The 15,764-nt window shown below is 43.7% G+C and overlaps 1 protein-coding gene across 2 annotated transcripts in view; it reads left to right on the top strand.

The window, feature by feature from the left end:
- Pparg (peroxisome proliferator activated receptor gamma) overlaps positions 1 to 15,764 on the top strand; it is a 139,198-nt gene that overhangs the window by 109,312 nt on the left and 14,122 nt on the right. For both annotated transcript variants that reach the window (XM_026383016.2, XM_026383015.2), the window contains 2 exons: positions 3,936 to 4,135; positions 15,021 to 15,471. In XM_026383016.2, the coding sequence (XP_026238801.1) occupies positions 3,936 to 4,135; positions 15,021 to 15,471 (651 nt within the window). The remainder of the gene's footprint in view (positions 1 to 3,935; positions 4,136 to 15,020; positions 15,472 to 15,764) is intronic.

Raw genomic sequence — 15,764 nt, forward strand, 5'->3', positions numbered from 1 at the left:
AATGAGCCTCTGTCAAACCTACTCTTCATATCGAGAGCCTACTGAGTCTGATATTCAGCATTTCTTTTTAACCATGATAAAGGAATTTTCTGTGATTCTTTTTTCATTTTTTTCAATTTATTTTTATTTTTTATTTATTTGCAGTGCCTGGGATCAAATCCAGGGCTTCACATGTGCTACGCACACCAGCTACCACTGAGCTCGGCCGGCAGCCCACTCTAGCTGATTTATTATCCCAAATATGAAACTGAATGCCAGGTTTCAGAAAGTTGCTCTCCATGATAGGTGCTAGATCTGTAGAACAGAAAATACTTTTTCCCCACTTAGGGCCTCAAAAAGTAGACCAATACTGCTTTAAAAAATAGAACAAGTGGGGCTGAGGTTGTGGCTTAATGGCAGAGCGCTTGCCTACCATGTGTGAGGCACTGGGTTCGATTCTCAGCACCACATATAAATAAATTAATAAACAAAATAACGGTCTGTTGACAATTTTTAAAAATATATATTTAAAAAAAAAGAGAGCTGAAGTCAGGTTTGGTGGCAGACGCTTGTAATCTCAGTGATTGGGGAGGCTGAGGCAGGAGGATGGTAAGTGCAAGGCCAGCCTCAACAACTTAGTGAGACTCTGTCTGAAAATAAAAAATAACAAGGCCTGGGTTGGACTGGGTGTCATAGCTCAGTGGCAGAGCGCTTGCCTAGCATGTGTGAGGCCCTGGGTTTGATTCTCAGCACCGCATATAAATAAAGGTGATTGACAACTAAAAAAAAAAAACGTTTTAAAAAAAAGGTGGGGGAGGCAGGATGGGATGTAGCTCAGTGGTAGAGTGCCCCTGGGTTCAGTTCTCAGTACCGCAAGGGGAAAAAAAAGAGAGAGAGAAAGCAGAGTGTGTTTCTAAGTACTTTGTATCACAGACATGTGCAGAGTTTAGAGCTAAATACAGAGCTAAAGGGAGGAACCTTGAGAGATCCTCTTTTTCAGGTCCTCCATTCTGTAGATCAAGCAGTTGAGGACCAGAGAAGTTAAGTAATTATCTGAAAGTCACCCAGCTGGTTCGTCACAGAGCAGAGACTAGAAAGTGGACTTGCTGACTGTGTGGAGTGCAGCATGAGTTCCATTGCCTTCCAGAAACCAAAAGTTCTCACACAATGACTCACAGCAATATACAGAGTGTTTTCCCCTCTCTCTGAAGTTTAATCATCCATGATAGAAGATTTGGAAACATTCACTTGTATGTGGGCACGCTCAGCCTTTATAGTTCTGGTTCCTAGTCTAGAATATTCATCTCTATTTCCAAACTCTGGTTTAGAAGGTCTTCTAGGAAACGACCATACAACTCCCATAATGTCCCTCCTCTTGGTTCACAGATTCCCCACTTGTAATAGTGGGACGTGCGTGGGCTGGGGTTGTGGCTCAGGGGTAGAGGCCTGCCCAGCCTGTGCCCCGCCCTGGGTTCCATCTCCAGCTGGAGAAAAAAAAAAAAAACATTGCTCAACTAAAAATCACCATTCCCTAACCAGAGGGACAGAGATAAGTTTTGTTTTGCCTTTTTTCCCTTTCTCTGTGGGGAGAGCAGTGTGCCCTGGCTGCTATTCTGATCTGTGATCTACAGCAGCCACCACTTCAGCCACAGTCATAAAAGCTCTGTTTAGGAAGCACTCACCACTTCTGTGCCTTCTGCAGTACTCCACGTGGGGCACATAGGTATGACCAAACAGGACCCCAGAGCAACAAAACAAAGTCAGCCTTTTCTCCTTAAAAAAAAAAAAGAAGAAGAAGAAAGAACACAAGCCAGGTGTTGGTGGTGCACTCTTATAATTGCAGCTGCTCAGGACACTGAGGTAGCAGGGTCACAACTTCAAAGCCAGCCTGGGCAAGCTACCAAGACCCTGTCTCGAAGCTTAAAAGAAAAAGTAAAGAGCTATAGATAGAGCTCAGTAGCAGAGGGTCCCAGGATGCTATCCGTAGTACTACAAAAATAAACACACCCATGAATGAAAGTTTTTATTTCCTTTGTAACTTCAGATTTCTGTATACGTTGTATGCAAATTCAGTCCCACCAAATAGGATGTATTTTTTTATTCCTTTTCTGAACCTCCGATGTATAAAATACTAAAATCGCCTACAGAACTAGGTGCACTTGTAGCTAGACCTAATGTGTAGCATAGACATTTAACAGTACAAATAACTGGTTCAGAAGATTCAGCCTTTTCTAGGAGGATCCCAAGTTGGAGGCCAGCCTGGACAAGTTAGCAATACCCTGTCTCAAAAAAAGGAAAAAAAAAAAAAAAAAAAAAAAGAAAGAAAGAAAGACTTAGGCCTTTTGGGAACTTTATTTGTGAAAATTCACATTGTATTTAGGTGCTAGGAGAAATAGTTGGCTTTAATATCTCATGATTAAAAATAATTTTCAGCCCAAGCACAGAGGTATACGGCTGGTGACTCGGGAGGGTGAGGCAGGAGAATCACAAGTTCAAGGCCAGCCTGAGCAACTTCACAAGACCCTGTCTCAAAACAAAAATAAAAAGGACTGGGGATACAGCCCCAAGGGTAGAATGCCCCTGGAATCCCAGGAGTTTAAAGGGAAAAAAAAAAAAAAGACTTTTTAAAGTTTAAGTGATTTTTGGATATTTTTGTTATGGGAAAGCAGGACTATCAACATAATAAGTGCAGTAAGTGGCTATCTTTGGCTATTGAAAGCTTCTTTAATTGTCCACGAGGAATAAAGGAAATGCTTTCCTAGGCATGTAAACATCTATGTATATTTATAGTTTCCGTAAAAATTTAAATAATGCATAGAACAGTACCTGGAACGCTCAATCATGAGGCATCTGGGAAAAGACGGTATTTTGGGGTCTTTGAAATCAGACAGTGGTGATTTAGCCACCTCTATTTCATTATATAATAAGTGTGATTTTTCCCAAGATTCATGCCACAATTTCCCCCCCCAGGAACTGGAGATGGAACCCAGGGCCTCACACATGCTCCGCAAGCGCTCACCACTGAGCCACACTCCCAGCCCCAGTGGATTATTTTTCCCCCCCTCCTTAGGGCTTGCTGACCTCTCCTAACTGTTCCTCCTGGCCCTTCTTTCTTTTCCTTCTGCTTTCACACCTCCTCACCCCCCAAGACGCCAAATGTTTAGGATATCGTCTTTCTGACAAAACATTACGGGGGTCATGGTCAGGGAATAAGTTCAGCCTCTCCCTACTAAGTGCCAAAGCCCTGTCCGTCCTGGTAAGTGAAATAAAGCACCGTCTGTATCTCTGGGTTAACAGGAGCAAACCAGATCCTCCAGAATCCCCGAGAACAAAGCCCGCGTTTGTGCTGCTTTGAATCCTGCGCAGTTCCTTACCTTAGTTCATGAAACATGCAGATCATCCTGGGGACCCAAAGATAAATAAGACGCTATCTCTGGCCTTCAGAAAACACTGTTCTATGGTGGGATAAACAGGCATGTCAATTAAATGATTAAGGCACAATGTGAAAATTGCTGTCATTGGAGTATGTACCCAGGGTCAGTGGAGTTCACAGGAAAGAATCATTCACTGCACTTAAAAGCCTCCCAAAGAAAATGACATTTAAATGGGGTCTTGAGGGATGAATAGGAGTTGGCTCTCAATCATTTCATGTTTAAATTTTCTTCCCTGTGCTAAACAAACTCTTTGACTTTCCTGGCTGGATCGTGCATTACATATATATATATATAATTTTTTTTTTAATTAAAGATGTGAACAGTTTAAGTTTTTACTGATCATCGGGGCTGCTATCATGAAATACAAACATGAGGAAAGTGGTGGAGGAAAACCACTTTCTGAGATGAGTAGCGAAGGGAGGGGCTCTGACCCGGTGGGAACTGGGGCCAGGGAGGGAACAGAGCGCCCCCGGGAGCAGTAGTCATTCCATGATTCATCTTGTCGTTCCTCTTCCTCTACAGCCATCAGGTTTGGGCGGATGCCACAGGCCGAGAAGGAGAAGCTGTTGGCCGAGATCTCCAGTGATATCGACCAGCTGAACCCCGAGTCTGCTGATCTCCGGGCCCTGGCAAAGCATTTGTATGACTCATACATAAAGTCCTTCCCGCTGACCAAAGCCAAGGCGAGGGCGATCTTGACAGGAAAGACCACAGACAAATCAGTTAGTTCTTTTCTGCTGCCTTCATTGGGGGTGGCCGGGGCCGGGGTGGGAGCAGGGGTGGAGGGAAGGGATCATTTCCTTTGGGTAAGTGATTTTTACCGCGTTACGCCTGCGTATGCAGAGTGCCATTCAACTGTTGGCTGTTAACACATCACAGGAGAGTCTGAACCACAGGAGGTGCCTTCAGTTGGGATAAGTAGACATTATTTGGAGGGGAAAATATACATACATATGTATAGTAGACATTCCTCTAAATTGGAATGGAACCTTTGAGAACAAGAAGGTACGGGGTCCCCTTAACTCTGATGAATGAACTCGAAGCCCCTTCATGCTACCACCCTATGGGGATCCGTGTCCTTTCTTAGCATCAAACAAGTGCTTTCCCATTGAGCTATAGCCTCAGCTACACCCTCAGCCCTCAAGTGGATTCTCTTTTTTTACTTTTTTTTGGTACCAGGGATTGAACCCAGGGGCATTTAACCACTGAGCCCCATCCCCAGCCCTTTTTTATTTTTTTGTTTTGAGACAGAGTCTCGCTGAGTTGCTTAGGGCCTTGCTAAGTCACTGAGGCTGGCTTGGAACTCATGATCCTCCTACCTCAGCCTCCTCAGATTTTTGCCTGGCATCAAATGGGTGCTTTAAACACCTTCAGGTTCATGGACAAGCACCGTTTAGGAAACTCAGAATGGGTTGGAATGGTTTACTAAGCCAAATTCTCCAAGTGGAACTCTTCCCTGACAGGAAGCTGAAAAAGCAACATGGAATTATATTAAAACATATCGAAACTATACCTAGATTCTGGTCCCAGGGTACCTACCACCAGCTGGCAGTGTGACCTGGATCATATTTCTGTCCCCCAGTTTTTTTTTTTTATTTTTTATTTTTTAGCTGTCAATGGGCCTTTATTTTTAATTATGTATGTATTTATATGTGGTGCTGAGAAACGAACCCAGTGCCCCACACATGCTAGGCAAGTGCGCTACCACTGAGCCACAACCCCAGCCCTGTGTCCCCCAGTTTTACTGACGAGGTCTGGCTTTGATGATACAGTCTGCAGAATGTTCCATGGCAGTAAGAGCTTCAGAAATGTCCCAGCTCTCAAAAGCCCTGCATGCAATCATTGATTTTCAAGTGAACACCTCCAGGAGAGCTACCCAGCTACTCAATAGATGTGTGGGACTTTTTGCCTGCTCAGATATATTTTAGGGGAAATCTTATTACCTTTTAATGTATTTGGATGACCTCCTCAAGATATTATTATTTTTTTCCCTTTAGCTAAACCATTTAGTAGAATTAGCTAAATAGAAGACTGCAGGATAGCCCCGCATGGTGGCTCACTGTAATCCCAGCAACTCAGGATGCAGAGGAAGGAGGTTTGAAAATCTGAGGCCAGCCGCAGCAACTTAGCGAGAACCCTTCCCAAAAACTAAAAAAAAAAAAAAAAAAAAGCTGGGGATGTGGCTTAGTTAGTGGTAAAACACCCTCATATTTCAATCCCCAGGACCATAAAAACAAAAATAAATAAATAAAAACTGTGGGATAGAGGCACGTGGCCTACAGGACAGGTTTCTACCTATAAAAGAGGTCATTAGGGGAGGGAGTATGGCTCAGTGGTGGAGCCCTTGCCTGGCATGTGTGAGGCACTGGGTTCGATCCTCAGCACCACATACAAATAAATAAAATAAAGATATAAAGAGAGAGAGAGAGAGGTCATTGGTCCCTTAACAATTACGGCTCATTATAATTTCAAACTTACCAACAATAAAAAAAAAATAATAATAATTTCAAACTAAACCCCCACTTCTTAACATTTGGGCCTCACAGTCATCGTCTGGCTGCTGTTCTTTCTTAATAGTCTCTTATTAAAGACAAGCCAACCCAAGTCCAGAGAGGAGAGCTGCAGTGTGGGAGAATCTTCTTCTTCCTATCACTTGGTAAAATAGCCATTTTTGGTTTGGTGTGGCCCACCGCCTTCTGCCATCCCCGCCTATTCCTCATCGGGAAGCTTTACTGGAGCAGCTTTGCTCTGGAATCCCACTGACCAGGACTGTCACCTCCCGCTGATGCCAGGCGACGGAACACAGGTGCTCGTGAAGCCGAGCCTCCGTGTTCATTAAATGAAAAGCTCGGACCACAGCGAACCACCCGTGGATGAAGATTCACAAAGCTGCTCCCACTGCAGACGGTGAACTCGTGTTCATGTCCAGGTAGTCAAACAAAGGGAAGACCAGGACAGCCTGGCTGCAGAGCGGTCACACTTTAGGGCCGTCTGCAGCAGCCTGCCATCAGCACGTCTAGGGACAGGATTGCTGAAAAAGAATGAGTCCTACAGCCAACACTTAGGCTTAGGCCTTCCAATTGACCAGCCCTCACCTCCTCCTCCCAACCCAGACCTGCAATCCCTGTTGGAAATCCTGTCAAGTAAAAAGCACCTGGAAGACAGGGGGCAGATTTTTTAAAAAGAAAAAGAAAGAAATCCCTAAGAGTCAAGAGTTTAAACTTGTGCCCCTGGTGGCCCACATAGTCTTATCTTGGCTCCAAAGGACAGAGACTCCAAATCATTGTAAATCACTTTAAAACTTCGTCCCAGTGGACTCTTTGATTCTTTGAGTTAAAAATAAGATAACTGGAGCTTCCTTATGGAATAAATAGCTATGGAGCTATCTTAAAGGAAAGGGCTACAAAATACCTGCTTACAAGCTTCTCAAGTTGAGAGGGCTAGTCCGTCGATTCTCCCCTTTAGTAACTGGGTCTGGGCTTCGCCAGGTCTGGCTGTGCTTTGCCCATAATAGTTACTCAGACCATATTTGTTTAATTGAATTGAAAACTGTCACCAGTGCCCTTTGAAAAGCTGGACTTTCCGCAGAGGGCTCCTCACTAGCCCAATATTTGCTCACCAAACTGGACATTATTAGGCGATCTAGATAGAGACAGAATTGCTTCTAGTTAGGGTCTGGAAAAAGAAAGAGAGACTGGGCCAAATTAAAATAATCCGCTCACTGATTACACAGAACTGAAATAGGATTGTTTGGCACTCTGTTTTTCTCCTTATCTTGCAAAATCAAATTAAGCATCAGTGGAAACAGTTGAGAGAGGGAAAAAAATGGGAGAAAAGAAAAAAAAAAAAAAAAAGAAATCCCAAAATGTGATTTCCAATGAGAATAGAGATTGGGTCTTTGTCAGGGTGGTCACGTTATTCCTGTGATAGCATCTCTCCCTGGGGGGTGTTATGTTATCTCTTGGCACGAACTCATGAAAGCTGAGATCTGCATCGATAGGAAAAGTTTTGCAGTAGTGGGGACCCTGGAGAGGGTGGGGGATGTGGGAGAATGGCCAAGGTTGAGTGGTAAAGCAACTGAATGTCATTCTGCAACCCTGTTGGAGATTGATGTCATCCATGTTAGTGAGGCCAAGCTTGGGGGGAGGCTGCTCAGCTTAGTGGATGACCAATTACCCAGAACCTTTGGAAAAGGAAACAGCCTTGAGAAGAGGCCATTCTTTAAATTTATCTTACTGCTTCATTAAACCACGGCCCGTGAGGGACCGCCAGCTGCCCTCCTCACATGTGCCTCCAAGCTAACCCAGAGCTTCTCCTCTCCCCAGCTAAACTTCCTTCTTCCATATCTTACTCCCCGAGGCCTTTCCAAACAGATAAACTCAATGTTCCTGCTTGCCCATCAGCTGGAACACCGTATGTTTGGTATGAGGTACCCCAACTTGGGGTCATCTTGCCTAAAAGAAAAATGGTTAGGAATCCCAGTCTCTGGATTAGGGAGCGATGGGCTGTGGAAACCTGGAGAAGAAACTTCTTGGGGAGCAACAGGACTTTGGCCACCCTCCAATAGGATGGGACTGATTCTGCAGCCCCTTCTCGAAGAGATCCCTGCTCTCCTCTGGAAACCCGGATGGTGCTAGCGCTGGGGAGCTCCGTTTCCGGAAGGTAGATGGATAGCTGAATGGACTTTGGAAGTGCCCAGTGTTTGACTATTGCAGCCGTCACCCTGGGTGTATCACTGTCACATGATCCCATGTTTGTTGACGAAAATAAATAGAGAGTGGTTTTCAGAAACTATTCTCGGTGCCATGGTTTGTCATAAAACAATAAATAGAAAAGCCCTCGGTGTGCCAGCCAACGTTTCCCTCCGTATCTGAGAGATGGTGAAGCCCTGGCTGCACTCTATCTACAAACAAATAAAACTTTTTTATTTGCACTGCATTGGACTTTGGGTTCCAAAGCATCCCTTTGTTGATGATGGGCACATGAGGAGTCGCTGTTCTTATAAATGACAGGAGCAAACTGGTGCCATGGGTAAAGTGGTCACCCTGAGCGGCGTGTGAAATGTGAGCCGACCGAATCGTAAAACCGAGATGGAATCGTAAACTCTGGCGAAAACATTTCTGTGCCTTCTAAAATTTACAGAGGCCATCAAGTCTGGTGACTCAACCCATCGGAAAGATAGCTTGTCTTTTAAAACCCGACACTTAGAGCTAAACAAAGTGGGATCTCTTTTCCTCCATCTTTGGAAAAGCTCCAGTGAGCTGGAATTTGCCTCCTTGAGAAAAGAAGACTTGGGGACTGGGGGGACAGGGTCCCCAAAGAGAAGAGACTCAGGAACTCCAATGGAAATAAAAGGCAGGACAGCATTGTCGTGTAGTTTGCTGATGGAGAAGTTGAGCACCAGGGATCATTAATCCATACATCGATATTATAAAATCAATTAATTAGTTGCCAGGGCTGTCAGGAATAGCTAAAGCTATAATAGATCTGAACCAATCGTGGTTGTTTGGTTTTGTTTTTTTTTTTTTTCTGGGAAGAAGGAAAAAAAGTAAATATTCTGGAGCATAACCCAGTAGTAAGCAGAGTGCTTGCCTAACCCTAGATTCAATTCCCAGCACTAATCATCATCATCATCATCATCATCATCGTTCGTATATTTAAGAAAGAAAGCATTTGGATATATTTTTTTTTCCCCAAGGGTTGGTCTCAGTTGGCCAGGGCCCTTGTTTACCCTGAGTAGCTGCTTGGCTGGCATTCAATGATTTTTTTTTTTCTTTTTTAAGAGCTGTGGTTTTATGCTAGTTGATTTGAGTGTGAACAATTCTTCTTATTAAGTTTTCATTTGTTTGTCTTCGATCTCGAGACCACGGGGGGAGGCAGAATTACAGCTGACAGCCTTTCAAACTTCCCTCTTATCACACACAGCCCTCAGCTAGCACCTCGAGGAAAACAGCCCTTCGGAAGGCGCTGCCCCCAAGTTCCAGCTGAAAGAGCTGTGGTTTCAAAGGCCCCTGTGGGTTCCAGGATTTCGATCTCTATGGAAAGGGGAAAAGACGCAGAAAAGAACCCAAGCAACAGTTGGGAGAGAGCGCTGGTCCTAGGTCAGGGTTTGCCATGAAGAACCGTTTGTGGAAAGTCTCATGGTTTCCTTCTATTTTCATTTAGACAACAAGGAGGCAGATGATCCTTGAAAATCCCTTGTGCTCTTTGAATCTCCTGGTTCTCAAAAAGCAGAGGATGCAGGGGTTCGGAACAACAAAAGAGGTTAAGGAAACCGAACCCCAGTGCACTTCAGGATGCCATTGGCCTATCGTAGCTCAGCAAGGAGAGCAGTGCTTGTCTAACGTGATGGGAGCCAGTCGGAAACCAGAAAGGGAAGAAGCAAGGCCCTAAGAACTCAGCTCTTCCTTGAGAGATTCTTGGTTTAGGTTTTGGTACGGGGATTTAACTTAGGGGTGCTTTTATTTTATTTTTTTTATTTTGAGACAAAGTCTCACTAAGTTGCTGAGACTGGCCTCAACCTTTCAATCCTCCTATCTCAGCCTCCTGAGTCACTGGGATTACTAGCATGTACCAAACCCCAAGCCAGTTTTGACTCTGACAAATAGATGGTTTGTGGAAGGGATGAGTTGGCTCCTACATTCAAGTGGCCCTTCATGCTATAAAGGATGAGTTCTGCTTCCACCCCATCTGGTACAGAGGGATCTTGAAGGCTGTCCTTGAAATTGACCTACACAACAGTTCCCGCTATGGAACATGCCTCCTTAAGTTCCCCAGGCTGTTGCCTTACTTCTGAGAATAGGTTCTGAAAACGTCGTGTTTAAATTTAATACCCCATAACTTACAAAGTCACAATGCAGTAAGTTTAAGTTCCAGAATTTAAATTTTAACTTTGTGAATATCTTAGGGTTTTTTTTTTTTTTTTTTTTTTTGTACTGGAACATGTGTTATCAGCATGATGAGACTCCTGATTTCAGGTTGACTGTCCATTTTCTTAAAACTTAGGGGGAAAAAAAAAGTTGTGTTGCCAATTAGCGCATGTTCTGCAACTGCTTGGCTCGTTGCAACTAGAAGAGAATCAGAGATGGATCCAGGTTTGTTCAGACCCAGAAATGCATACAATGGTTGGGGCCTTCTCTAAGAAAAATGATGAGAACAGAATTGCCCAAGCCCTTTTATAAACTAAAACAAAAAAACGTTTGTGCATTTTTTTAATATTTAGTTTTTAGTTGTATACATTTATTTTGTTTATTTGTTTTTATGTGGTGCTGAGGATTGAACCCAGGGCCTTGCGTGTGCTAGGCGAGTGCTCTACCGCTGAGCCACAACCCCAGCCCGGTGCATACTTTTAAAAAGTCATTTTTTAACCTTGTGGAGGTGTAATTAACAAATAAAAATCATATACATATCTGTTTTTTTAAATAATAGAAATCCCCCAAAATAACCTGCGCTTTATTAGTGGATCTTTCTCATTCACTCCTCATCTTGCTTTTTTTTTAAGTTTACAAGGAGCTGTAAACTTAAGAACCTTCATATATAATCCCTTTGTATATTAAAATGCTGATGTAATTGGATTACTAAGGGACACGACTCTTAGTGTACTTAGCAGGCATGAAGCCCTGGGTTCCATCCCTACCACCAAAAGAAAAGAAAAGAACAACAAAGTAAACTTTCCTGACTGAGCATGATTTCATCATTAAGCCCATTTCCCCTGTTGTCTCCCGTGGGAGACTCACCATAGATCTGTGACTTCAGTTTCATCATCTAATGAAACTGTGCCCTTAATCCTATCCTGGCTTTGATATGTGGAAACACTTTTGAAAATCAAAATAAATTATATTTGATGTGTGTTTCCAAAAAAAAAAAAATTGATTTTTCCCTTACAGAAACCATATTGCTCTCCATTCCCACTTTTTTTTTTTTTTCTGGTCCATCCAATCTTGAAAAGTACATTTAACCTAATGGCCAGACGCAGATTTCTCCTGAGGCTGGTGAGGCTTGGGTTTGGGGGCCCTTACGCAGAGCCCCTTCTCCTGCATTTCTTCTTTCCATTTTATTATTTTTCTTACAAAAGGCCCCAGCAGTTGCTGTATGTTCCTGGATCCACGTCGGGATCCTCTCCTAGTTGTAATGACACTTTCTTTCCTGTTAAGGATGCTCATCCAGACACTAGATGCAGTCAGTATCTGCAGATAATTAAGCACATTTTCGTCACAAACTAGAAGAGTAAAATCATGGGGACAAATTCTGAAGACCATATGGCTCCTCGTACAGGGCAGACGGGATGACAGTGTACAAGCTAACCGAATGTGTAAGGGTTCACTTTGCTTCGTGCAAAAATCCAGAAGAGTGACCCTGGAAGATCAATGCATTTTATGTGGGATATTCTACAGAAGGCTACTAGAGTACTTTTCAGTTAATGACTCAAGATAATGATTTAGCTCTTCCTAAGGTAGACAAGACACTACCTTTTCACTAGGTGGTGAGGGGGATGGGTGTGTTTTTACTCTGTTTGTTGTTGTTGTTGTTGTTTTGATACCAGGGATTGAACCCAGGGCCAGACTTTTTCATTTTTAATTTTGAGACAGGTCCTCACTGAATTGCTTAGGGCCTCTTGCTAAGTTGCCAAGGTTGGCTTTGAACTTGCCGTCCTCCTGCCTCAGACTCCCGAGTCACTGGGACCACAGGTGTGCACCAACCCTCCCTTGTCCTAGATTAGACGATAAGAAGGTCCCGTGTGAGCCGTGAAGGAGAGATCCACCGTGCCTGGGAATCACTCTGGCCTTTGGCAGATCTCCCTGGAGGTGGAAAGAGTCTATGCAGATTTCAAAAATACAATTAAAACAGCATTATCAGGTATAACTAGGGGAATACAATAACAAAAAATAAAAAATGTCAGTACCCAAATTTTTTTTGCCAGTTCACTACTTTTTCAGAATGCTGAAGGGATTTTTAAAAAATGGACTGGTTTGGCATGATGGTGGGGGTGCTGATTCCTTTCTCTGTCCTTGAGCATTTACTGCCAGGAAATCCTGACTAACACTGATTGCCAAGGGGTTAAAGTCACATTGTTGTTAAATAGGGAGCGAAAATTAGCAGGATTCGGTGCCCTGTGTTCAGCTCTCCCAGAGTTTCAAAAACAGGAACCTGGGGCCCTATACAAGGGGACAGGGGAAGTCAGGGGGAAGAGTCACAAGGGTGATTTATCAGGGCATAGTTCCAGAGACACGGCTCACCCGGAGGTGAAAGAATTTTGTGCGGATGTGCTGTGCCAAGGAGCCAAATGGTTGCACAGAAGCTCCTCTGGGAGTTGAAGTGGGCAGTTCTGAGAACAGTCTTGCCACGTGTGAAGAGGGGACTTTTTTCTTTTTCTTTTTTCCCCATTTTTGTGTGCACTGCAGGGGATGGAACCCAGGGCTTCGTGCAAGAGCTCTACCACCGAGCCACACCCCAGCTGATGGGAGGATTCTGTTAGGGATCAGGCATGCGCAGTGGGACTTCTCAGGTGTCCATAGTGTCTATCCCATCCCAGGCTCAGGGCAGTAAAGAATGACAAAGTTTCGTTAATATACATTTGATACAGTATAAAACTCCTGGAAGACCAGAAAAAAAAAAAGGTTTTCTCTAGGATCCTTAAAAGCATTATTATCCATTCAGATTCTCATGATGAAATTCTGACCTGCACCAGGCACAGTGGCATACACCTGTAATCCCAGCAACCCAGGAGGCTGAGGCAGAAGGATCACTAGTTCAAGGCCAGCCTGGGCAACTTGGTGAGAGTATACCTCAGTGATTAAGTGCTTCTGGGTTCAATCCCCACTACCAAAAAAAAAAAAAAACACAATTCTAAGAAATATAGTACATTTGGCTCTTAATTATCTTGAAGAAATATTTAGAGCTAGCAGGCAGATCTTTTCTTGGGTCCTCACATCTATCCCCTTGGGGGTTGGCAAAGCAGTACAGTTAAAGTGGATTTTCATGGAACAAAAGTGCTCGTAGGTAGAATAACTCGAGTATATGGTGTCTACATAATATGCAAGTTTGTAAGTCTGCTCAGCATCTCAAGAATGGTTATTGTGTTATTCCCTCCATTAAGGACTGGTGAAAATCACAGACTCCTGTAGCAACAATAGAATCTCCGGCCAGTGAATCTCAAAGCTGGCTACCACATCATTCATGTTCCCCCCTGCCTCCTGCCATTTGGGAGAGAATTCTCAGCTGCTCAAAAGGAATCTCACATTTAGTACACCAGATTCGTCGTGTTCAGCATGCATGTGTGTGCACCCATACTCGTGTCCACACATGCACCTCCTGCCCCCCGATACACATACACAGCACTTCTGAAGTGCAACAGAGAAGTAGAACCCTGCAATTGCATCCTTTCCCTCACCTGAGAAGCTGATGAATAGGACCCGTATGTAGTTCAGTGCATCTGATGTGTGTAACCATTTCCCCCTTCCCAGTGAGAATAACCTTGGAATTTTCACAGTGACCACAAACCTTTGATTCATTCTACCCTTTTTTTTTTTTTTTTTTTTTGGTACTGGGGATTGAACCCAGCCTACTGAGTTGCATCCCCACCCCTTTTTATTTTTTATATTGAGACAGGGTCTCACTTAGTTGCTGAGGGGCTTTCTGTGTTGCTAAGGCTGTCCTCAAACTTGCAATCCTCCTCCCTCAGCCTCCTAAATGGCTGGAATTACAGGCATGTGCCTCCATGCCCGGCATACCTTGCTTTTGAAAATGGCCTGTTGCAAACCTGAGTAACTGATGCGTATATATGATTGATTAGTTGACCCTTGAGGACAGATATTTTAAAAAGTAAGTTCAGGGCCTGGGGTTGTGGCTCAGCAGTAGAGTGCTCACCTAGCACATGCTGGGTGGGGCGCTGGGTTTAATCCTCAGCATCAGAAGAAAAATAAAATACAGCTATTGTGTACAACTAAAACAAATATTTTCTTTTAAAAAAAAAAAGTAAGTTCAAAGCAGTTCTTATTTTGCTACTTTTTGCAGACCTTACCCACAGCCCTCCACATCTGCTAGTCCTGAGACAGATGGCTTCCAGAGCATTAAAAGAAGAGAGATACTTTCTTGGCTCAATATTTCTAATCTGCTTTTTTTTTAATAGTGAAGTGTGTTTTATGTGCACACGGTTTCATTTGTGATCTGAATAGATTCAACCTAAAACTGCAAGATTACTTTATGTTCCAGTAGGTCTTTTCAACCCTGAGTTGCTGAAGTGATTTTTTTTTCCATTGAAAGAAGGTTTAAAGCATATTCTGTTGAAAGCCAAGATAAACAGCAGATTTTTGCAGCATTTTAAAAATCAAAGAGAAATCAGAACCATTAGCCCATCATAGGTAAAGCATTAATAGGGTAAGTTGAAGGGGGAAAAGACCACAATTGGTAAAATAGGTTTGGTCCCAGCCCATAATAAAGCTGAGTAATAAGAAGAGTCTTTCCTCATGCTTAAATGTCTTCAACTTGACGGATCTCCATTAGCAAAGCAAACATTTATAAAGAAGCCCTTTTCTGAACTGAGGTGTCGTTTGCCACCAGGGAGGAAAAACCTCCGACTCAACCACTTTTGCCTTCTTTCCTTTGCAGCCGTTTGTCATCTATGACATGAATTCCTTAATGATGGGAGAAGACAAAATCAAGTTCAAGCACATCACCCCCCTGCAGGAGCAGAGCAAGGAGGTGGCCATCCGCATCTTTCAGGGATGCCAGTTCCGCTCGGTGGAAGCCGTGCAGGAGATCACGGAGTACGCCAAAAGCATTCCCGGCTTTGTGAACCTTGACTTGAACGACCAAGTAACTCTCCTCAAGTACGGCGTCCATGAGATCATCTACACCATGCTGGCCTCTCTGATGAATAAAGACGGCGTCCTCATATCCGAGGGCCAAGGGTTCATGACCAGGGAGTTCCTCAAGAGCCTGCGGAAGCCCTTTGGTGACTTTATGGAGCCCAAGTTCGAGTTTGCTGTGAAGTTCAATGCACTGGAATTAGACGACAGCGACTTGGCCATATTTATAGCCGTCATTATTCTCAGTGGAGGTAAGAGATCCTTTTCTTTTCTTTTCTTTTCTTTTTTTTAATCTTCACAGTGGAGGATGGGAGGGTGGCAAAATACCTGCCAAGATTTTTTTGCATTTCCTCTGTGCTCGTCTACATTCTTGTTCAGTCTCAGCCTCACTTTTCATGCCGCAGATGTGAATGGCATGGCGCCTTAAGAGTGTCACAACCCGTGTCGCATACCAGGAAAGAACACCAGAAGCTTGCCATATTCAGGCTGAGTGGGGGGGAACCCAGGCTTAATTCTTTTATCCATCCAAATGTTTTTTTTTATT

Source organism: Urocitellus parryii, chromosome 16 (assembly GCF_045843805.1).
Source record: "Urocitellus parryii isolate mUroPar1 chromosome 16, mUroPar1.hap1, whole genome shotgun sequence".
NCBI lineage: Eukaryota > Metazoa > Chordata > Mammalia > Rodentia > Sciuridae > Urocitellus > Urocitellus parryii.